This window comes from Anolis carolinensis, chromosome 5, assembly GCF_035594765.1.
Source record: "Anolis carolinensis isolate JA03-04 chromosome 5, rAnoCar3.1.pri, whole genome shotgun sequence".
NCBI lineage: Eukaryota > Metazoa > Chordata > Lepidosauria > Squamata > Dactyloidae > Anolis > Anolis carolinensis.
In genome coordinates, this window is record NC_085845.1 from 68466141 (window position 1) to 68490646 (window position 24506).

General features: G+C 37.7%; 1 protein-coding gene across 13 annotated transcripts in view; it reads right to left on the reverse strand.

Annotated features, from left to right (window-relative positions):
- The window catches only part of fat1 (FAT atypical cadherin 1), a 180822-nt gene that overhangs the window by 37202 nt on the left and 119114 nt on the right, over positions 1 to 24506 (reverse strand). For all 13 annotated transcript variants that reach the window (XR_010006430.1, XM_062981476.1, XM_062981473.1 and 10 more), the window contains 10 exons: positions 23692 to 23902; positions 15948 to 20015; positions 14141 to 14337; positions 12221 to 12374; positions 11454 to 11687; positions 9930 to 10319; positions 8461 to 8675; positions 6497 to 6634; positions 6034 to 6177; positions 3899 to 4096 (listed from right to left, as the gene is read on the reverse strand). Coding sequence is in view for 12 of the 13 variants with exons in the window: in XM_062981476.1 (XP_062837546.1) it covers positions 3899 to 4096; positions 6034 to 6177; positions 6497 to 6634; positions 8461 to 8675; positions 9930 to 10319; positions 11454 to 11687; positions 12221 to 12374; positions 14141 to 14337; positions 15948 to 20015; positions 23692 to 23902 (5949 nt within the window). In the remaining variant the exon portion in view is untranslated. The remainder of the gene's footprint in view (positions 1 to 3898; positions 4097 to 6033; positions 6178 to 6496; positions 6635 to 8460; positions 8676 to 9929; positions 10320 to 11453; positions 11688 to 12220; positions 12375 to 14140; positions 14338 to 15947; positions 20016 to 23691; positions 23903 to 24506) is intronic.

The following is a 24506-nucleotide window of genomic DNA, read 5'->3' on the forward strand; positions in this document are numbered from 1 at the left end:
ACGCCTTAAATCAAAAAATAGTTTTCAAATATCTACAGAGATACTCGCAGGAACACCTCAGCAAGCGAGAGTCCAAAAGTGGCAGGCTAAAACACGGAACTTCAAGCCATGGATGATACCGAATGAGAAACTCCCTCCTGGGCACATAGAAGACTGAGCAACTTGAAAGCTGCTGAACAGACTGCTCTAGCACCTTGAGATGCAGAGCCAACCTTAAGAAACGGGGCTACAAAGTGGAATCCATAACATGTGAGTGTGGAGAAGAGCAAACCACAGACCACCTACTACAATGCAGTCTGAGCCCTGCCACATGCACAATGGAGGACCTTCTTATAGCAACACCAGAGACAATCAAAGTGGCCAGCTACTAGTCAAAGGACATTTAGTATAATGCCAAGTTTTGTTGTTGTTGTTATTTTTAAAACTTTGTTTATGCTTTCAAATACATTACAACTTGTACCCTCAGTTCACTTCTGACACGATAAATCACCCAGTGGGTTTCCATAACTGAGTGGGGATTCAAGCTCTAGTCCCCCAGGTCATAGCAAAACTTCCAAACAAACACACTGCATTGGCTCTCTATTGAAAGTATACAAAAAGTTCATTGTTTGTGACTGAATCTACACTATTAGAACAGAGAAAGTGTTTCTTAACTGCTGAAACCTTTCATTTCAGAACAAAGGGATAAAACAGTCTGAAGCACTGCTTTGAAAAAGATATGTCTTTTGATTTAGTACCACAATATAATTAGATTTTAGAATACATTTTTGTGCTTGCAAGTTTAGTTTCTAGATGTGTGGTAATTCAGAATGGTCTGGACTGCAGTAAGAAAAATCAAGGTTGCATTAGTTGATTTCAAACAGCAGGTGGCACTAGGAATGCTTTTTTCCCCTTCAAAATTAAAGTATGGCCAGTCCTTTTCAAAAGACACAAGGAGCCATGGACAAAACGAGTCAACAAATGCTTCTCTTGATATACTTATGAGTTAACCAATTAACATTTCTGAAATGCTTCATCAAAAAAAAAAATCAATTCTGAAACCAGGCAGGAATTTTCTCTTATCCCTTTCTGCACAGTTCAGTTGAAACTGGATAAAGTTTTTGGCTTTCTTTTGAAATCAGCTAGTCCAAATGTTTGAGCAACTTTATATGATACACTAACAAAATCCTTTTGGTGTATCATTTTAATGGGCAGGAGCCAGGATGGCACAATGGGTTAAACCCTTGTGCTGGCTGAACTGCTGATGTGAAAGTTCGAATCCACAAGATGGGGTGAGCTCCTGTCTGTCAGCCCTAGCTTCCCATGCGGGGTCATGAGAGAAGCCCCACGCAGGATGGTAACACATCCAGGCGTCTCCTGGGCAACATCTTTGAAGACAGACGATTCTCTCACACCAAAAGCGACTAGCCTCAATTCGTTTCTGACATGTTAAAAAAGATTAAAGGGCAATCTTTGTTCACTCAAGAAAATGCCAAGAAATTATACATATTATGGGTCACACCATTTACTGGATGTATTGCTTAGACTATATCCTGATGATTCCAGGACACTGTGGGTAGTTCAATGCGGTATGCAAGTAACACTACCATTCTGAACAGAAATCAATAATATCTATAAAGAAGAAAACACTGAAGAGTTCAAAAGAAATAATGAGCCAAAGTTTGCAAATGTAAGAAAAGCTACCAACAGGTTTAATGCTACTATTGGGACACAGCACATACAAGACCTCGCAGATCTAACACTAAAAAAAAAGGAATTCACACAGCAAATCTAATGCCAGAAAAGACTACAATAGGATGTGAAAATTACACTCCACAGGCTGCATGTATGTAGCTCACAGATACTCCTTTGCAGTGCCCTAGACCAGCAAGTGTCCTTGACCAGCATTAACCTAAAAAAGGACTCTTGTTAAACCCCTGAAAAAGGCGAGTCAGTTTTTGAGGTTTCTGAACATCTTTTTTAGCTGATCCTTGGATAGGTGAAGTCTGCCTATGCAGTGGAGAAAAAAAGGGAAGAAGGGGCTGTAGGTGCTCCACAAGGTCAACAGGGAAAAAACAAAGAATACATTTAAAGCCATTTTAAGACTCTTGTCGAACTTTAAGGCCTTCTAAGGTCTGGTGTGCTAGCTTTTTGATCACCAAAGTGACAGAAGTCATCCTCAAACTGACTGAACTGTCAAATTTTGAATCAATCCATTAAACCATTTTCTGAAGATCAGTTGTAAAAGCTATTGACTCCTACACAGTATCTGGCTAAAGTGGCAGAACACGACTCACATGAATCACATGAGCACAATTAAAGTCAAAGAAAGCAGTAATTTTCCTGTTCAGGAGGGGGAAAACAATGTGAACTTAGTGTGAGTTCACTGCTCCAGTTGCATACTCAGCAAGTGAGAGTCCAAAAGTGGCAGGCTAAAACCTGTAACCTCAATCAGTGACTGATACTGGATGAGAGCCTCCCTTCTGGGCACACAGAAGACTGGTGACTCAAAAGGCGCTGAACAGACTGCGCTCTGGCACCATGAGATGCAGAGCCAACCGTACAAAATGGGGCTACAAAGTGGAGTCCACAACATGCAAGTGTGGAGAAGAGCAAACCACAGACCACTTACTACAATGCAGTCTGAGCCCTGCCACATACACAATGGAGGATGTTCTTACCGCGAAACTAGAGGAACTCCAAGTGGCCAGCTTCCAGTCAAAGGAAATCTAGTATAATGCCAAGTTTTCAACTTTGTTTATTGTTTCAAATATAACTGTAGCCTCAATTCGCTTCTGACATGATGAATAAATAAATACTCGTCCGGTGTTAGATAAAGGACTATTTGTGTACCATAATCGGTGAACTGGTTGTGCAAATGGAACTATAACTTAATGCTTGCTTCAGTATAGGAGTGTATTTTGGTCTAGAACAGCATTTCTCAACCTGGGGGTCAGGACTCCTGGGGGGGGGCACGAGGGGTGTTTCAGAGGGGTCACCAAAGACCATCAGAAAACACATACAGTAGAGTCTCACTTATCCAACATTCACTTATCCAATGTTCTGGATTATCCAACGCATTTTTGTAGTCAATGTTTTCAATACATCGTGACATTTTGGTGCTAAATTCATAAATACAGTTATTACTACATAGCATTACTGCGTATTGAACTACTTTTTCTGTCAAATTTGTTGTATAACATGATGTTTTGGTGCTTAATTTGTAAAATCATAACCTAATTTGATGTTTAATAGGCTTCTCCTTAATCTCTCCTTGTTATCCAACATATTTGCTTATCCAACGTTCTGCCGGCCCGTTTATGTTGGATAAGTGAGACTCTACTGTATTTCTGATGTTCTTAGGAACTCAAATTACTCCAGTATTTTCTGTTGATCATGGGGGTTCTGTGTGGGAAGTTTGGCCCAATTCTATCATTGGTGGGGTTCAAAGAGCTCTTTGATTGTAGGTGAACTATAAATCCCAGCAACTACAACTCCCAAATGACAAAATCACCGCCTCACCAGTATTCAGATTTGGGCATATCTGGTATTTGTGCCAAATTTGGTCCAGTTAATGAAAATATCCGATATCAGATTTACATTACAATTCATAACAGTAGCAAAATTACAGTTAAGAAGTAGCAACGAAAATAATTTTATTGTTGGTGGTCACCACATGAGGAACTATATTAAGTGGTCATGGCATTAGGAAGTTTGAGAACCACTGGTCTAGAATATATCTTTCAATATGGCCACAGTGAAGCAACTCCGTATTAAATAAAGCTTTAGAGATTCCAAAATAAACAATCACCACTTGGAATGCCCAACAGTATTTGCAAATGTGGCTATGTACCTACCACAATCCACAGAAGTGGAAGCATTCCTATGTATTTCAAGGGAATATTACAGGATGTCTTACCTTAAGATGAAGAAAATAATGATCCTTCACTTTGCGTTTCAGGTGAATAGCTGTGGTAAGTTCTCCTTGCTGATTGATCTCAAAAGCATAGTCTTCATTGCCACTCACAATTGTGAAAAAGAAAGGTGGTCCATTGTGGGACGAATCCTTGTCCGTTACCTCCAGTTGCTGGATGTTAAACCCTACAGGCTTATTTTCCTAAAAGAAATAGAAGTTGTTGAGATATTGTAACCATCTCTTGCTATCATGAGTTAAGGCTGGCTTTTGATATCTGTTAACATTTGCAAAGCTGCTCCTGTAGAATGCTTTATTCTGTAAATAGGACAATATTCCTCCTTACCCCAGCACAATGTTTTATTTTATAGTGGTTGCCCTGATAAACTACCTGAGATGTCACAAATGGGAAAAAACTTCTTAACCTCCTACAATTTAGTGTAAATTTGATCAAAATCTAGGATGTTTTTCAAATAGAATATAGTCACATATACTGGATTACTCCTCTGCATTAACACAGTATCACACAGTGTGGTATTCTGCTCTATGCTAATAGTGCAACCTAGACATTAGGGAAGAACCCCAGACAAAGAGAAAGTTTACTGGCTTCAAAATGACCTATATTTTTCTTTCTTTTTACTGTGATTTTCATGAAACAGCCATTGCTCTGGTAGGCTAGAGGCTTAGACAGGACAATGAACACTCGCTAGAACAATCGTTATGCACAAAACGACCCGCAGTCCAAAGATCCAGGATTACTTCCTGACTGTGTCATAACCTTCTTGTGAAGTAAAGCTTTTAATCTCTCTGTCATTCCACTTCCTATCTGGTTAAAGGAGGACAAAGCCAACTGTCTCCCACCCTTTGTCTGGCTCATACATTTAGGCGATGACTCTCTCATGTCTAAGGCCATCAGGTCTGCAGCGCACAATGCTAACTATACTTTCACTACTTTTTGCTACAGGTGAAGTTGGATACAATTCAGACTATAGTACACAAATAACTCACAATGGCTGCCAATCTCAAGTACAAAATTCCATTTTCTGATAATGATCAGAAAAATATGTGTATATAAAATTTTAAGTGTCAAAGCAACAGCAAGAGCATTTTTTAATGAAAAGCAGTAAGAAAGGTGTTTATCTCTTAACTAAATTGTTTCTAAATATACTGTTTGATTGAGTAAGTAATTTTTATATTATTACTTTTCTGTATTTGTTTAACATTTGCTACTGCACAATATTCTTTTTCTGGTATGTTGCGTTTCTTTGTTCTGTTCTGTTTTTCCTTTGCTTGTTAGAGATTATATAAGTATTTAAAATGAGACATTTGCCATCCTCGGTCTTGTAACATGTGCTTAATCAGCATTACAAGTTTGCTCCTTCCCAAGTGCATCTAAGCACTGTATTCGAATCATGAAATTTCCAACGTGCCTTGATTAAATTCAGCTTTAAGATGAGTCTTTACAATGAATGTCATGACATGCCTATTTGGAATTAACTGATTTGCCCTTTTTAATCATTAAAGGAGCCCAAGGTAAAGATAAACGTTTTCCCCTTTGCATGTTTTCGAACTGCTAGGTTGGCAGAAGCTGGGGCTAGCACCGGGAGCTCACCCTACTCTCCAGATTCGAACTGCCAATCTTTTGGTCAGCAAGTTCAGCAGCTCAGTGGTTTAACCAGCTGCGCCAAAGGGGGCTGCTAAAGGAGCCTAAAGCAGCTAAAATGATGATTTAAAACAAAATACAGCTATAGCTTGTAACTTTAGCATGTATGACACTGAAAAACAATTAGAAATCATAAATTATTTTAGTAAAGTCAAATAATGAATTAATATAAAACTATTTAGATTTATTTCTTTAAAAAGGGTGGATTGAGGATCTAAATGCTTTTCTAAATAACAAAGTCTTAACTTGCTAGCACAAGAAAAGCAAGACAAGGTTAACCTAATAACTCATCAAAGTAAGTTCCGCAGCCTATGAGAAGGCCCTCTTGTTTCATCTTCGCCAAATACAGCAGAGAAAGTGGTGGAATGAGAATAGTCTTCCCTACAAATGTCTCAGAACTTGGATAGACTTCTCCTGGGGAGATGTGGGTTTTTTTCCAGTTTTTTTGTCTACTAATAAATAAATCAGACAGCATTACCTGGATGATGATACTGTAATTTCCTTTTGAGAACACTGGTGGGTTGTCATTTACATCAGACACATCAATATTAACTGTAGTTGTGTTAATTCCAGGTGGGTTTCCATTGTCTGAGGCTTGAACTGTCAGAGTGTAACCTGAAATCTTTAAAACACACAGACAGAGAGAAAAACTTAGAAATGTAAGAGAAGCAGATAGCATGCTTTATGCATCAAGAAGATAAACTTCATTAGTATGAATTTTCAAACCACAATTTGGAGGACTGGGTGCATAATGCCTGAATCAAGCCACTGCTTTTCTTACACATACTGTACAGTACTTCATTAAAATCTTCCATTGGAGATGTACTGCTATTATTCACTACTTCATATATGCTTGTGTTCACCAGAATTAGAAGACTACCAAATTCATAGCTACTAGTGCTTGTTAGTGATACCATAATCTCTCTAGTAGAGGAACCTACCTTCTCTCTGTCAAGAAGTTTAGCCACCTTAACTTCACCCAGGGTGGGGTCAATAGTGAACTGATTCTCTTGGTTGCCATCTATAATGGAGTAACGAATGTGGCTGTTTAAAGGCCCATCAGAATCTGCTGCCATAACCTAGAAGATACACAGTTGTCATTAAAGCAGGGCAAGGCTGTTCATTATGTACTTTTCAATAAGGCTAGCTTCTGAAGATAAACACAATCAACATCAGTGTTTGTTGACTCAACAATTATATTAACTTATAGTACATTTGTAGTACACAAGTCACACATCTCAGAAAAATACTTTCTGAGTTTTTGGTATTCTTAACTTTTACTTTTAATGAATATTTTGAACATGGTGATTGTAAAACAAGCCTGTGATGAAAAATCATTTTTAATATTGCTGTTTTTAATATATTTTGGGTGTTGAATTTGAAAAAACACATTAAAATGTTCTATCATAAACATTCTTTCACAAATTCAATATTTTTTTATAATTTAAGCCAGTGGTTCTCAACCTGTGGGTCCCCAGATGTAATGGCCATCAATTCTGAAAAATCGTAAGAGCTGGTAAACTGGCTCAGATTTCTGGGAGTTGTAGGCCAAAACACCTGGGGACCCACAGGTTAAGAACCACTGATTTTAAGTTGTTGCTAAGCTTGGATGCTAATGCTCCAGTGTGATTTCTTTTAATGTTTTTGAGTGTTTCACATCAGCAAAATGAAATGATTTGAAAGTCTACTTTAATCCTTTCCTGACTTCTCAAGACTTATCTGCTTGAATTTTCTGTACAATGACAGGAGATAACAGGGGATAATTCCACCCACCTTTCAGAAATATTCATACATCTACTGATTTTAGAGATAAAAAACCCCCAAAACCTTTTTTTAAAGCCATAACAGCTATCTCAACGAATGCCTATCATATTAATCAATAGAAACCAATATTAACCAATTCTACATTTTCATAGAATCCTAGAGTTGGAGGTGACTCCCATGAGCCATCTAGCACAGCTTTCTTCTTCCAGGAAGAAGGGCACCATCAAAACTCTACTGACAGCTGGCCAAACAGCCTCTAAACCAATTAATATGGTTCCCCTATGGTATGGGGGCCATACATTTAGAGATTTCTTCCCAGCCCAGCACAGAGATTTACTTACTAGAAGTATCTGTCAGTTCTCCTCTTTGCAGATTCAACCATTCATTGAAACTCTTACTGGCTGCTGTTAGGGAGGGACCTCACTCCGCTATCCTGTTTGGTGCTTTCTAATGCTGATGCATTCTAGAAAATGTAGTTTAGGGCAGGGCCTTTGGCATATAGCACCTCCCTTCCCAAATTACATTTCTCAGAATCCTGTGCTGTTCCCAGAAAACACCCTGTTTCCCTCTCTTAATAGAGAGGCATTAATTTTCAGAGGAAAGACAAGGAAGGAAGGCACTAAGGCAGCCTTTTTGGCTTTGCTTTTTGAGCTTTGCTTCCTTGCACTGAATATAAAACTGACTTTGAGCCTTCTCAGATTTACAAAACTAAAATGGAAAAGTATGAGGTAAGTTTCAAATTTTTTTTATTTTTGATGTGGAGTGTGCATGCGAATCAGATATCGCATCATAAGTACGAATCATACAAAACTGATCCAACTTACGATGTTTTTCAATTTTTTGTACATGCCTATTAGTTATATATCACAAAATAAAAATATCAAAACAAGTGGTGAAAAAAAACCCCTGTAAGTGATGGAGTAGATCTGAAGCCACTATTGGAATAGAACAACAAATTCCTATAAAATCAGCATACATTGATAAAAAGTTACTATGACCCTCAGTTTTGCTAGCCTGCGTTATTACTGACAAAATACAATCTACCCATATACCACTGAAGTGAAAATGAATATGGCTCAAACTTTCCCCCCCAAAGTAAAAATGCCTTATTATGTTATGCCAGGAAGAAGGAAGCACATACAGTGACAACTGATTGTTCGACCTCAGCATCTTCACTGATCACTGCTGTATAAGTGTCTTGACTGAATACTGGGGTGTTGTCGTTAATATCTGTTACATTTATGTTCACTGTTACAACGTCACTCAGTGAAGGCGTTCCTCCATCTGTGGCTTCCACTGTCAGATAATACTCAGGAGAGCTTTCATAATCAAGGCCTCCAATAATAAAAATAGCACCTACAAGAAAAAAGAATTCATACATTAAACAGTTTTCTGTTATGGCAGATAAGGTGACAGTTGAAACCTTTAAACTACTCACCAAGTTATTTTAGGGTCAGTGGCTGACTATATTTTCAAATGTCCTTTGTACACATCATCATTATTGCACCCCATTGCATTTCTTTGCTTTGTGGAGCATGCAAAATAACTGACCATTTTCCTCATGAAAACAGAGCAATGTTTCTAAGTTCTCTGGTTTTCATGCAAATGCTATTCAGGCATTCCTGAAGTATGCTGTTTAAACATGAGCACAAGCGAGCTATGTCTTCATTTCACTCATTTCAAAGTGACATGTCCTACTCATTAAAATGCTTTGTGTTCTTGCTCATTTGAAAACAAGAATTAGGAGACATTGCAGAATCAAGCAATACAATTTAAACACACATCCCAATTATAACCTCTCAGAAAAAACAGATCCCATTCTTCTCTTTAGTTCTTTAGCTCTAAGTATGTTCCTTCTACGTCTTTTGAAAAGGCAATGAAAAGATGTGTTGCTACATGCCTCTAAATTTTGCCCTCAACTTATCCACAGGTCATAGCAGAATCTGCAGTTTTGGCCCCCAGACCTGCCCTTATACATGAAGTCAACTTACACAGTGGGGTTTTGGTTTGATTGATTCCAGGACCCCTTTTGGATACCAAAATCTGGGGATGCTCAAGTTCCATTATATACAATGATGTAGTAAAATGGTGTCCTTTACACAAAATGCCAATCTTTTTTTAGATTTTTATTTTTTGCTTCTGTACTATCAAGCTGTGGGTGCTTGAATCTGTAGATATGGAAGGCTGACTATGGTAACATATTTCAAAAATGTCTAAAAAGGGCTATAATATATGAGGAATGTGTGTATCTTATTAGGAAAGTACCCATAGCTCATTGGATTTCCTCTTCCTGGTACTATGTCTGAGAACTGGCTATATTACAACTCTGAGCAAATAATAAAATGGATACTCACGCAGCAGCAAGCAAAATGCAATGGTTGGCTTTAACAAAACATATTCAAAACAAACCTGTCCCTGGACATATACAATATCCATTAACACAAAATGCTTATTACCTTAATAATTATGTTTATCTTGCCTAGGTTCTTTTAAAAAAAAATCAAATTTGGCTGTATGTAAAGTTCATTAACACAATATATTATTAGAAAACACTTGTGTAAATTTATCTGCCATTCCTCCTTCCATTGATTAGTAACTATGCATAGATACCTGTTTTTGAATCAATACTGAATTTTCCATGTTCATTTCCACTAATTATAGAATAGGTGATTTCAGCGTTGGCTTCAATGTCCCGGCTTGCAGCATAAACCTGAAGAATTTCTATTCCTGCCACTGCGTCTTCTGATACAGTTGCACTGTATTCCCTATACTCAAACACAGGCGGATTGTCATTTATATCCAGAACAGAAACCACAAGTATGCCAGTAGAAGACAATCTTCTAGGAGAACCTTCATCTTCAGCTTTCAAGGTCAGAGAATACACAGCCTGTAACTCTCGATCCAAAGGCTTTTCCAATTGAACAATCCCTGATAATTCATTGATAGAAAACTGCCCATTTGCTGAATTCACCAATGAATAGTGAATTTTCTGATTTAACCCTGCAATTGGAAAAAAAAACCAAAATATTATTTTCTAGATATACGTCTTCAGCAAGAACATATAAATGAACAAAACAGATGGGAACAAAATAATACTGAATTATCCAGCATTCTGTTTCCATGCTAGTCCAACCAGATCCCTATGGGAAGTCTACAAAAAGACATACTGTATATACTCAAGTACAAGCTGAGTTTTTCAGTCTTTCTTAGGGCTGAAAAAGTCCCCGTTGGCTTATACTTGAGTGAGGTTCCTGGCCGGCTTATATTCAGGTCAGTTTATACTCAAGTTTGTAGGCAATCAGAGTTGGACGGTCTTATCTTATTAAAGCCTTATTATTATTATTATTATTATTATCTTAAATTACAGTTTTATGTAAACATTCAAAAACATTTAACCTACTGATGGCTCAAATAATGTAATTTTATTGGTATCTATTTTTATTTTTGAAATTTACCAGTAGCTGCTGAATTTCCCAACCTCGTCTTATACTCGAATCAAGAAGTTTTGCCAGATTTTTGTGGTAAAATTAGGTGTATATACAGTAAATACAACAGCACTCTCTTTTGTCCCTATCAACCACTGCCAGTCCCCTAAGGAACTAAAACTGCCTCTGACACTGGAGGCAATGAATACGCTTCCTCACTATAAGCAACTGAAAAGCCAATCCATCATAAATTCATTTTTATTATCCTTTGTGGATTAGTGGATCCAGTTTGACTACGAACTATATTTTGAATTTCCACTGGAGGACCATGTGTTCTAGTAATGCAAAGGGTTTTTTCCCTATCCACTTTCTCTACATTGTGCATAATTCCATAAAACATACAAGTCCCACCCTCCCCCTTTAACAAAAGAACCCCAAATTCTACAACGTTCTTCATAGGAATGTTGTTTAAACCTCTTGATCAGGCATGGGCAAACAACCGATATGCTGGCTGGGATTTCTGGGAGTTGAAGTCCAAAACACCTGGAAGGCCAAAGTTTGCCCATGCCTGCTCTTGATCAATGGCCTGCTCTTTTCTCCATCTACTCCAATACTCCAATAGCCTTTCTTAGGTGTATTGACTAAAGAATGAATATATTTAGATTTCAGCACTGACTCAGAATTAGAAATGCTACTCAATAAATCATACCAGCATCTGCATCTGTAGCTTGCACTCTTGTCAGCAATGTTTTCGGCTCAGTGTTTTCAAATACAGTGATAGTATATGGATCTGTTGTAAATTCTGGAATGTTATCGTTCACGTCTTCTATATTCAGAATAATATTGGCCTGGCAAAATCTTCCTCCTCCATCTGAAGCCTTGACCATGAAAGTATATACTGACTTCTGCTCTCGGTCAAGTGCGGCTAATGTTTTCAGCTCACCTAAATATTAAGCAAACAGAGCAAAACAAACAAATGGCTTTCAAAATGAAAACTAAGCATCTCCCAAAAGAGCTACAAATTCATTTTCAATACAGTCTTTAACATTTTCCTTTTGCATTAAAAAAATCCAATTGGGAACTTCTGAAAGAGCATTCCCCACACAGTGGCATGATTTATTTATTTTATTACTTTTTATCCTGCATTTCCATGAAAAAATAATGCTGAAAACAATTAGGAATGTAATTAAAGATAAATTAAGCGAAACCATCATAATGAGTAATCAATAAAACATCAAAATTTAATACCCTTCCTTAAAACTATGAGAATGGAAACTGATTGCAATTCTGAGGGAAGCGCATTCCACAGTCTGCAGGAAAATCCATGTGGACTGCTCATGGAGATGCCTGCAAAAGAAAGGATTCTGGGAAAACTTTAAAAAGCGCTCAGCTGCCTATGGAGCATGGGGTACGAAATGACTTGGAAATGGGAGGATGACAAGTGGAAATTGGTTTATTATATCCTTTCAAGGCTACCTGTGTCTGGACTGAGTGAAAAGTCTTCGGCTCCAGCTTCTTGTAGTGTGTATGTTATTTCTGCATTGGAACGGATATCTGCATCTGTGGCTAAGATCTGCATGATGAGTTTGCCAGGTGGGGCATCTTCTGGAATAGTCTCTGTATATAACATCTAAAAGGGTTTAAGGATAATATTGGAAACATGTATTTTAAAGATATTAATAACTTGCGCAGAAATTAGATACAGACCAATGAAAAACTGCATTATTGAGATCACATGTTAAAAGAGTTTGAAACATTTAAGGCATACAATCTAAGACTCCAAAATAATTATCTTACTTCATTGTATTCTATTTTCCAGAGCCTGCTCTGAATCCTAAATGAGTGAATGACAAGTAAAACCCACTTTCCCCTATTTGGACAATCGTTAATTTGGCGTTTCAAAAAGCCAAGACAAAGTTCCAGGCACTGCTTATTAAATTGTGAGCCCAACCCCAAATGGGGTGCCCTTAGCTCAGTGGTTCCCAACCTGTGGTCCATCGACCACCAGTGGTCCCCAAGAACTAAAATATGGTCTTGTGAAACCCTCTTATAATGGGGATGTTGGGAGGGGAGAAGCTGAACTACCCACTAAAGACGTGACAGCAAGCCTCCTGACTGCTACTTCTCCTCCTCCTTCCTCCCCTTGAGCAGAGCCGTTCCATGTGGCGCCTAGAAGCGGGGGCACCTTGGTGTCTTTGTTTTAGGCCTGTTCCTGGGGTTACTTGGAGTGCTGATTCAGAAAATCGCATTGGATAGACCACATCAGTTCTAGATTATTAAATATGGCTTTCTGTGGGCAAGCAGATGGCGACTACTGAATGGCATATGTTCTGTATCAGAAACTAGAGCTGATGTGGTCTATCCAATGCAATTTTCTGAATCAGCACCCCAAATAACCAAACCAAATCTAAAGTTGACCAAAAACTGATTCGTAACCCTTTTGGTACTAATGTTGGAGAGTGGTCCCTGGTCAAAAAAAGGTTGGGAACCACTGCCTTAGCTCAATGTTGGAATCCTGAAAAAATTGGCAACAGCAAAAGTTTTGTGAATATCACTTAGTGGCTATTTTAGACATTTACACAAATCTACAATGTCTATAGAAGATATTTCAGCTGTACTTTATAGAAAGGAAAATCAACCAGTTTAGCAAGCCTTGCAAATGCTTATCTGTTATTAGTAAATAGTTGAAGTTTGTACCTATTTTATATACCTATATACACAGGAACCTTAAAAATGTCTCAGGCCAAAGGGGGTCCATCTGGAGAAGTTTAAGAAGCCCTGCTCTAGACAACTGTGTCCATGATTATTTAATGTTTTGACTGTTTCCTTTGCTTTTTTATAAGCTTCAGGGCTTTCCAACATTGACTTTAATAGGCAAAACAATTGGGTTTCTGTAAAGTTTAACATGTATTATAGATGACAATGTTGAAAATGACAATGTTGTTGGGGGATGGGGGAAGCCAAATTCATTTCCTCAGACTTGCTCAAAACAAACTGGAATATAAAAAGCATCAAAGGCTTTGTCCATAAAGCCTACACAATCAAAGAGAGATTTCATACAGCCACTTGTGTGGCCACCTGTAGAAGACTGAAAGTCAGCTGGAGGTGAGAATGCCAGGGAAGGCAGTTCTATTTCCCTCTTACTTTTAAAGGGTTTACATTCCACAAATGATTTACATACGTATGTATTGATAATCAGACTACTAAAAAATTGTGATGGTAACATTTTGCCAATTGTGAAGGGCAAAGAAGTATTTTCAATCTTTCTTTTATTTTATAGTGCTTTCTTACAGTTACAGCCAGCCAACACATTTACTATCAGTTATAGATGGTTTCTACATGCAAAGACAACTGGATGTCTTTCCCACTCAAATGCATAAAATGCCATGCCAATACCTTTTCACAAACAGGGCTGTTGTCATTCGAATCAAGGACTTTAACCTCCACAACAGCTTTTGTTGCAAACATCCCATCAGTTGCTGTAATATTTAGAAGGTAATTATCCTTTACTTCTCTGTCCAGAGGTTTTCTTACATATACTTTCCATTCGTTCTGTATATTTTCTACGGCAAATTGTCCCAATGGATCACCACCTAAACAATTAATAATTAAAAAGATAAGTCAACAAAACAAAACAGAAAATGAGATTACTCATTTGTAGCTTGTGTTTTAGCTTTTTAATATACTTTGCATTTTAGCTTTCAGCCTAGAGTTTACTGTATTATGCGTTTATCAGACTGTACTCCAGTCTGAAAGCTAAAATGCAAAGTATATTAAAAAGCCTATGATTGTGATAAAAAATATAATTATAAGATAATGAGATTAATCTGTATAACTATCCAAACCAATGCACATGCATATCTATATAAAAATGGTTTTTAAAGACAGGATCCCATAGTGTACATACACTAGATCCCATTGCTTCCTCCAAAATTAGACATCACTAAATCTTGGTCATACACATATAATGTACAAGAAATCTCTCCCCCTCCCTGGCCTTACTGTAAAGGAACAATATGTATTTGTACTCATCTATAAAGAAATGCTCACAGATGTAGGCAAATTATTATTGTTCTCACAGTAATAAAATGATTTAAAAGATATTGCTGTAGCCCAACAAGAACTGTGTGCAGAAACTGCAACCTCGGGATATAGAAAGACTTGGTGGGAGAGCCTTCATGTTTTGTTGATAAGAAGACTTGATGGAATAGAATAAGACAATAATGGGTACATAAAATAGAACTGGGATCTTGGGAATTCTCTCCACTCTCACTCCCTACCCTTTATGTATAATCTTTTCTGAGTATATCTGACTTCAAAGAATGAGTTTCTGAAAAAGATAAAGGCCAGACTCTTTCTGTATAAATCTTGCCAAGAAAACCCCATGACAGCTTTGCCTTATGGTCGCATAAATAGTGAAAAAACTTAAATAGCCCATATCAATAAAAGAAACAAAATGAGTATTTCAAGAAATATTTTATCAACATATTAAATAATTTTATATCCATCTCAAATTAGCACTTGAATTTCTATAATATCTGTGCTAAACATCTGTACAACTATGGGAAAGAAATGGTAAATAATACTACTTGTTGAGTGACATATAAAACTGTTTTTTGACTGATAAATTACTACTTTATCATCATTTCTTGTAACAAGCAATTCTACCCTAAGACTAGGCTTCTCCTATGGAAATTTTTCATTTCTTACTCAACTGAGACACCTAAAAGGATAATAATACAACTGCTGTAGAAAACAACTACACTTTTTCACCATGGTCAGATTTTTTTTTCTGTCAGGAGCGGCTTGAGAAACCTAGGTCATTTCTGGTGTGAGAGAATTGGCCATCTGCAAGGATGCTGCCCAGGGAATGCTTCTCTCATGTCCCCGAATGGGGAGCTGGAGCTCACCCCACTTCCTGGATTCGAACCGCCAACCTTTCGGTCAGCAGTCCTGTCAGCACAAGTTTAACCCATTGTGCCACTGCGGGCTCCACCATGGTCAGATGCCACCACATTAATTTTGTACTTGCTTCACTTCTCATGGTCAAGCTCTTTTCTGGTCCATGATAGTAAATATCAAAAGTAGGTAGATGAAGGATTAATACAGATTTAAAACATATCATATATTAAAATTCATATGCATATATATATCAGCAAAATGTAAAGGTATAGTAAATCTGATAGCATTTTAAAATGTTTACCTGTGATAAAATAGCTGACTTGTCTGTTGACATCTTCTGAATCAGCATCAGTGGTGCTTAAGATGGCAACTACACCTCCAGTTGGATCATCTTCACTAACTGTTCCTTTATAAATCTCTGCAGTGAAGCGAGGAGGATTGTCATTGACATCTGTCACAGAAACTTCAACAACTGCTGTAGAAGTCAACTGCACTTTTTCACCACGGTCAGATGCCACCACTGTAATTTTGTACTTATTTTGCTTCTCATGGTCAAGCTCTTTCAGTGTAGTAATCCAGCCTGTTTCCGCATTTATGGCAAATGACTCTGAGATATCAGCATCTTGCGCTGGATACAATCTGTAAGTAACCTGTCCATTGCTTCCAGAATCTTGGTCAGTTGCTTTTATTTGGATAACTCTTGTTCCAGCAGGCATGTTCTCCACAATAAATGCTTTGTATGGATTCGACTCTATGACTGGTTTATTGTCATTTACATCTCTTATCTGAATACTTATGTCTACTGAAGAAACTACTTTGTAATCTTCATTCACATAGTATGCCAGTACTGAAAACTGGTACCACTTAGTTGTTTCATGATCAAGGCTCTTCTCAAGCTTTAGTTTTCCATTCTGCCTGTCTATCACAAAGTATTCATCTCTGTTACTTTCAGGGGTATTCCCCTTCACAAGAGTGTATAGCAATGTTTGTGTGTGCTCTGCTCGTATAGTATCAATCTCAGTTCCAATAGGAATGTCTTCTGAAAGAGTGTACGAATAAAATGGTTCTGAAAATTTTGGAATGTGTATCTCAGGGGAAAGTATTCTAATGTAGAGAGGAACACGAGATTCCTTCTGTGGGGAACCACCATCTGTTGCTCTAACAAAGAAGGCGAGAAACTCATTTTCTAAGCCAATTAAACTTTCTTTTGTAGTTATTACTCCAGTCAAATGGTTTATTTCTAAATTTTCTTGAACACTTGGAGAATCTGCTTCCATTGTATAAGTGATATCTGCATTGGTGCCCTCATCAGCATCAGAAGCTAGAACCTTGATGACGGATGTTCCTCTTGGAACATCTGAGCCGATGTTGACTTCATACTCTGTTGCTCGAAACAAAGGGGCATTATCATTAACATCAGTAAGTATAACATTGACACTGCAAAATGCCACTTTCCCCCCAGAATCCTTAGCCATTAACCTAATAAAAATGACTTTTTCAGCTGGAGTTTCACGATCAAGTTTTTCTGAGGTAAATATTTGTCCCCTCTCATTAGTATAAAATCTATCTTGTGCAAAATCATTCACAATGTGGTATGTGACAGCTCCATAGTGACCTGTATCTTTGTCAGTTGCCCTAACCTCTGTCACCAAGGTATGCAGTGGAGCATTCTCAGAGAGTTCTACTTCATATTCCTTCTGACTGAAAAGAGGACTATGCAAATTGGCCCCAATTACATTTATGAGAACCTGAGCTGGGCTTCTGAAGACCCCATCAGAAACAGATACATTAAGACGATAAACAGGTTTCAGAGTCTGCTTATGTACGTTTGATAGGGTGATGATCCCAGTTTTGCTGTTGATTACAAAATTCATGTGATCATTGCCTGTTAATATAGAATACTCCAGCTTGCCCACATCTGAAGTATCTGCATCTGAGGCCTTTACACAAGTTACAAAGTGTCCACGGGGAGCCAATTCACTGATGTTAGCTTCATAAAGCAGCTGATTAAATACTGGTGGGTTATCATTCAGGTCGGTTATGCCAACAGTTACAACAACATCACTGCTCAATGGAGGCATTCCACTGTCAATTGCTCTTACTAGCAATGTATGTTGCCGAGACTGCTCATAATCCAAACTCCTCGATATCAAAATTATCCCTGTGCTGCTATCTATGTGAAAATACTCATGACTGTTGCTATTGTTTTCTACCAAGTGATAAGAAATCCCTCTGTTTGTTCCAGAGTCAGCATCGGTAGCCCAGACACGTACAACAGATGTTCCAATTACAGCAGCTTCAGAAAGGGTGGCAGTATAAAATTGTTCTGTAAAGAGAGGAGGATTATCATTGATGTCTTCAATTACTATGTCAACAAACACTTCAGCATGAGCTCCAGTCAATGAATCAGTTGCACGTATGCTCAGTTTGTAGGCAGGATGAGACTCAAAATCCAGTGGGGCAAAAGTATTAATAACTCCTGTATTAAAGTTTATAGTAAACTGACTGAAAGGGTCACCATCTGTGATGCTATAAAATACTCTGAGTCCTTCTGGGCTGTTTGCTTGTACATGTACAACAGGGCTATGGATCTGTATGTTTTCTGGTATCTCTGCACTGTAGAAAGCTTTTTCAAATACCGGCATGGCTTTATTTACAACAGTGATGGGGAATGTCACTTCAGCAGAAAAAGCAGGCTGTCCTCCATCCGTTGCAACTACAGTGATAATATACTCTTCATTGAGTGTATCTGGGTCAAACGGTTTCTTCAGTGAAATTTCACCAGTGTTTCCTATTTGGAAGTGGCCATAGTCTTCTTTGAGTGAATAATGCACTTCTCCATTTCTTCCAATATCCTTATCTACAGCAGTCACACGTCGAATAACCTGGCCCACTTCCATGTCTATTTTAACAGTGGCATAATATGGAAGACTGACAAAAACAGGGGCATTATCATTTATGTCTTCTACAGTGACCTTCACCACAACATGTGCAATTAGCGATGGCTGATGTTCCGCTGTCACTTCCACAACAATATCAAAGGAGTCTTGCAGCTCACGATCAAATGGCATTCCAGTAGTTGAAAGGACCCCTGAAGTGTAGCTAATTTTAAACCTATTGTCCGGGTTCAGAATACGATAAAACAAAGGCTCATTTATTTGACTCCCTATAGCAGTGATAACAGCTATTGTCTTTGGCTTTGTAGAATTCTCTTGGACTACTGCACTGTAGGAACTGTGTGTGAACTTTAGCTGACTTGCTTTGCTTTCTTTCACATTAATTTTTATGTATGTGATGCTAGAAAATCTGCCATCTGATGCCCTGACTGTCAATTCATATCTGCTTCTTAACTGAGTTGTATTTTGTACGGTAATCTGACCAGTCTTGGAATCGATTGAAAATTTTTCTCCAATGTTGCCTTCTGTGATAGAATACATGAGTCGTGAAAAGGTTTCTGAATCAGCATCTGTTGCATTTACCATGACAACTTTCACTCCTTTATAGGTTGGCACCAAAACAGTTGCTTCATACAGATCTTTAGAAAACACAGGAGGGCAATCGTTAATGTCAATGACACGAATAGTAACATTCGCAGCATATTCTGCAAATAAGCGTGGAGTCCCCATATCTGATACTTGCACCGAAAAACGAAATGTATTTCTTTCTTCATAATCCAAACTCATTACTGTGCGAATGGCTCCTGTACTGGAATCAATGGTAAAATACTTGTGGACAGATGGCTCAACAATTTGATAGACAAGCAAGGCATTTGAGTCTTTGTCAGCATCTGTGGCTCGTATCACTAAAGGCACATGTCTGTCTGTTAGAACCACACTGTTAGCTGAAGCTGATTCACTGATGTGTCCTGTGTATTCAGTCTGCATAAAAGTAGGCGCGTTATCATTCTTATCTTGAAGATGCACCAATAAAGTTGTGTTAGCGGACTGCCCAGCCATGTTAGTTCCCTGAATGGTTAGGCTATAAAACGACAACGTTTCAAAATCAAGTGTCTTCTGAGAGGTAATGACACCAGAATTTGGGTTGATAGTGAAGACGTCACCTGTATTGCCATCTTTTATTTCATAGACCACAGATGACTGACTGTGCGCGATAACCATTCCAACAAAACTGCCAATGCTGCACCCCTCGCTGATTTCCGTGGAGTATTCTCTCATTGTGAATTTCGGTGATGCATTATCAGAGATTGTAACTGAAATGTGCACAGATGTTACTTCACTCATGGGTGGGCTGCCTTTATCAGTTGCTCTCACCATCAGAGTATACTCCTCCTGACTACTCTGGTCTAATTCTTTTGCAGTGGTGATACTGCCTAAGACGGGGTGTATGTTAAAAGCATTTCCAGTATTCCCTGTTGAAAAATAACAAAGGGAGAAAATAATCAGGAAAAAACTGAAACAGTTAACCCTTCAGCTCAGTTAAAAGGTGAAAATTTATTGAGAAAAACTGTTAGTACACTGTATAGCACATTAGAAGATATGAATACAATAAAACAAGAGTATCTTAAACATACAAACATTTTTACCAAAGTAATGAATACTAAGAAGAAGAAAAAATTGGTTGTATCACCCTTTTCAATAGTAGCTATTGCTATGTTTTATTGAGTATTTTGTTTATATAAATGTTGTAATTTTTTTATTTTATATGTTTTACGGCACTATTATGTGCTCTCTGTAAGCCGCCCCAATTCCACTCTGGGAGATGGTGACGAGATATAAATAAAGTTATTATTATTAGTAAATATGTATCAGCCTTGCATTTTAAGTATACAACTAAACAGGATGTTTAAGGTGGGGTAGAGTATTCCTTTCCACCTCTTGGGCCCCATCGACACTGTTATATAAACTCCAGATTATCTGCTTTGAACTGGATTATATGGCAATGTAGACACATACAATCCAATTCAAACCAGATAATGTGGATTATCTGCTTTGATAATTTGGATTATATGGCAGTGTAGAAAGGGCCTATATCCAGCATAAAAGTCAGCTGGACCATGAGAAACAAAAACTAGAAGGAATTAATTGCCAACTACTTAAAATATGTAGTTATTTAGTAGTAAGTGTCCTCCCCCAATAACTAATGCATTACATCTTCAAGCATTGTTTACCAGGGAATGTCACTGAAGTGTAACTGCTGGTTTTGCTATATTTATAGTTGTGGGATTCTAGACTTCTTAAATAATAGATTTGTTGTGAGTGCCGAGCTGATGCAATTCAGGGAAGAATGGCACACCCGGCACCACAGATCCATAACAGTAAGATGATCTTTTCTTTTAAAGCAGTGGTTCCCAACCTGTGGTCCGTGGACCACCAGTGGTCTGCAAAAACTAAAATATGGTCCGCAGCCTCAACGTTACTACTACGGATAATAACACAGTGCAACCAAAAAATGTTTTTCTTGGTGTCTTCATTTTTAGGCTTGTTCCTGTGGTTATTTGTGGTGCTGATTCAAAAAATTGCATTGGACAAACCACATCAGCTCCAGATTATTAAATATGGTTTTCTGTGGGCGAGCAGATGATGACTACAGGATGGCATATGTTCTGTATCAGAAACTAGAGATGATGTCGTCTATCCAATGCAATTTTCTGAATCAGCACCCCAAATAACCAAACCAAATCTAGTTGACCAAAAATGGATTAGTAACCCTTTTGGTACTTATATTGGAGAGTGGTCCCTAGTCAAAGTGGTCCCTAGTCAAAACAAGGTTTTGATTTACTTCTGAGATAAGGGAAATAAAAGAATAATGGGAAATAATGAGATAACTTACGAGACTGGTAGTTTCCTATGCCAAAATGCTTGCACATTTTTAAAGCATAACAGTGTATGCGCTTAGTGAAGTCTTAATAAATAGTTTATGATGTTCTTTTTATAACACCATTTCTAGAGTTGAAATACTTTAGTAAATTGGTGTTTTTATATAAAAACTATTTCAAATCATTCCCGGTTGAAATACACAATCTTTAAAGAATTGTCCGTTGAGATATACTAACTCTAGTTTGACTGGTTAACCAAAGCAACCACAGACAACTCTTTCAAAATGAAGGAGACAGTAAATTGAGGTTTTACACTTCATAGAAATACCAATAAATTTAAGAAAGCAAATTAGCAGAAGCTATAATTCCTAGTACTTTAATTACAGAACACACAGGGGGAAAGGCTTTTACTAAAACCATGACCTCATCTCAATATTTTATTTGAAACATTTAAATTATGTATCTGGGTAGGCCGTTGATATTATCTTTTTTCCTTACTGAAAGTTGTAAACAGAGCACCATTCTTAGAATATCCCATTACTAATCCTATAAGCTATTAGAGGCATTTAAGGAATGTTCATTTCATATGCTTGGCACTTCTGCCCTAATACTTTTCCTGTACAGTGGTTGAGAATACTAGAAAAACAAAGCTGGGAAAGTTTTAACATTTCCTCCCACAAAGTCTTTGGATTAAGAAAGAAGAGGAGGTGTCCGTGTCTGTAAATGTGAGAGGGAGAGTGCGTGAGAACATGTGTGTATGCAGGCAAATTCCTCATTGGAAAAGCACAATTTCTGGTATGTGCTAGCTGGGGTGACTCTAATGGATCGTGAGTTCCACTGCCTGAAACTTATTTCCAGGCTAAAATCCAGTCTTGCAATTCTAATCTCTCAGGTCTTGTAAGACCTCAGGTTAGAGATCTCTCTCTGCTCTAAGTTATCACCAAAAGGAATTTTGCTCCAAGTCTCACCACTCTTTAAAAGCAGAGATGGACAATTACAGTCTCCCAATGTACTGTGATGGCTACAGAGGATGACAATTGCTGCCCAACAAATTCAAAGGGCCCCCACTGCTCACCTCATCTAAAAATAAAACTATACACTACTAGAAGTTCTTCTTAGAGATGGCACTTGAGCTGCTTTCTCAGATAATCCCACCAGCTGTATTTCATTAGGGTCTTTAGCATCTTCTGAAGGTGTGTTTGCCCAGTTTACTGCACTTTAATTTTGTATTTTCAAAACAATACTGATAGTGAATAATGTCAACAGTAAGACAGTTGCTCCTTACTTCACACACCTAGCATTAGCCAACTGCTACAAGTTATTCAGATCCAAGATTTACAACTTTAAAGACACACTGATGAGTATTTTTCAGCAATGTGCTCGCAACTGTATCACTGATAAAGGTGATATCCTGAAATATCCTGTATACAGAGTCCCCAAGTCACGAACAAGATAGGTTCTGTAGGTTTGTTCTTAAGTTACCATAACTGGCCTGTAAATGGAGTATTGTTACTAGTTTTATTTTTCATTGTTTGCATGGTATGTTACATATTTAGGCTTATTACTTGTATTATTTTTAAATTGTTGTATGGTTCTGATTTATTATGTGTATTTTATTGTTTTTATCATGTTGGAAATCACCCTGAGTCCCCTGAGGAAATAGGGCGGTATATAAAAAAGTTTATGATGATGATGATGATGATGTCAGAACAGGTACATTTTTAAGTGTAACTCCACCCAAGTGATGTATTTTTTAGCTTTGGCTAGCATAGAGAAGGGTTAACACCACTGTGGTGTTTGTTTTGCTGTCTGTGCCCCTGTTCTGGAGATTTCACTTCACTTTATATCCCTATGATAATAGGGTTTTGAAAAATTTGACTTCTTGTGGAAACAAGGATTGCTGAAGAAAGCTTCAATGGAGACTCCTTTTCCCCATGATAACTCTTTCAGGAGTGAATTCCCTTTCCCAGGAGTGGATTTCTCTTACTTCCTATTGTCTCACTCCCATTTTTAACTATGAGTCATTTATAAGTCGGATATTTGTAACTCAGGGACTGCAGGTATATAGAAGAAACATTACATATGCATTAACGTCCATCCACTACAACTAGTTATAACAACAATTAATTTTAGCTGTCTTAAAAACATTTAGCGTGATCATCTGCAGTCTAGAAGAAATGGTGTAAAACCAAATAAAATAATGAACAAACCATACTGAGACAATGAAAGTCTGCTCTGTTTAATATTGCACTTTAAAATTAAAACTTACCTGATTCTATGGAGTACACAATTTCTGCATTTCCCCCTTTGTCCTTATCCAGTGCTGTAACTTGGAGAACCATAGACCCAACTGCTGCTGACTCAAACACTCGCCCTTTGTATGAAGAACTGGTGAACCATGGTGCATGATCATTCGTATCACTGACATTAATGATAACTCTAGCAAAATTGCGCTTGACAGGAACATCTTGATCTCGTACCTAAAATAATCAGCACATTTGTCATAATAATTAGTACATTTCAAACAGTATTAAAACAATTACATTAAAATAATTGAATAATTTTGTCACTATTGAAACTATTAAATGATTTTGTCCTGCAAGGGTGTACCACTTGCATATTATATTACTAGGCAACAATTCTACAGAGATATTTGTGTTCAGGACAGATGATTTCAGGGAAAATCCTCAGAAAGAGTTAGGGTGGTGTAGTGGATTGAATGCTGGAATAGAACCTCAGTCATGAAAATTCTAGGGGTTGCATTGAACCAAGTAAGAGCACTGTCTATCCTGTCAAGTTTAATATGGTAAAAAAATTCAGTGTTGGCAGGAAGCAGGGAAGAGATCTCAAAAATACTTCAGGGTGAGGTGCAAGTCATTCATAAAGTCTATTCTGGATTGTATTTGCTTTTAAGTGTTCAACATACTCCATAAGCATAATCATCAGCTATCTTAGAATAAATCTTATCATCATCCCTCTGGTTTCCTATCTGCTGGTAGATGGCTGGGAATAACAGCTGGCTGAAGTTCGTCCTAAAGTAAGATCACAGTACAAGGGAGATTTGAATAGTTGATATTATTGGTT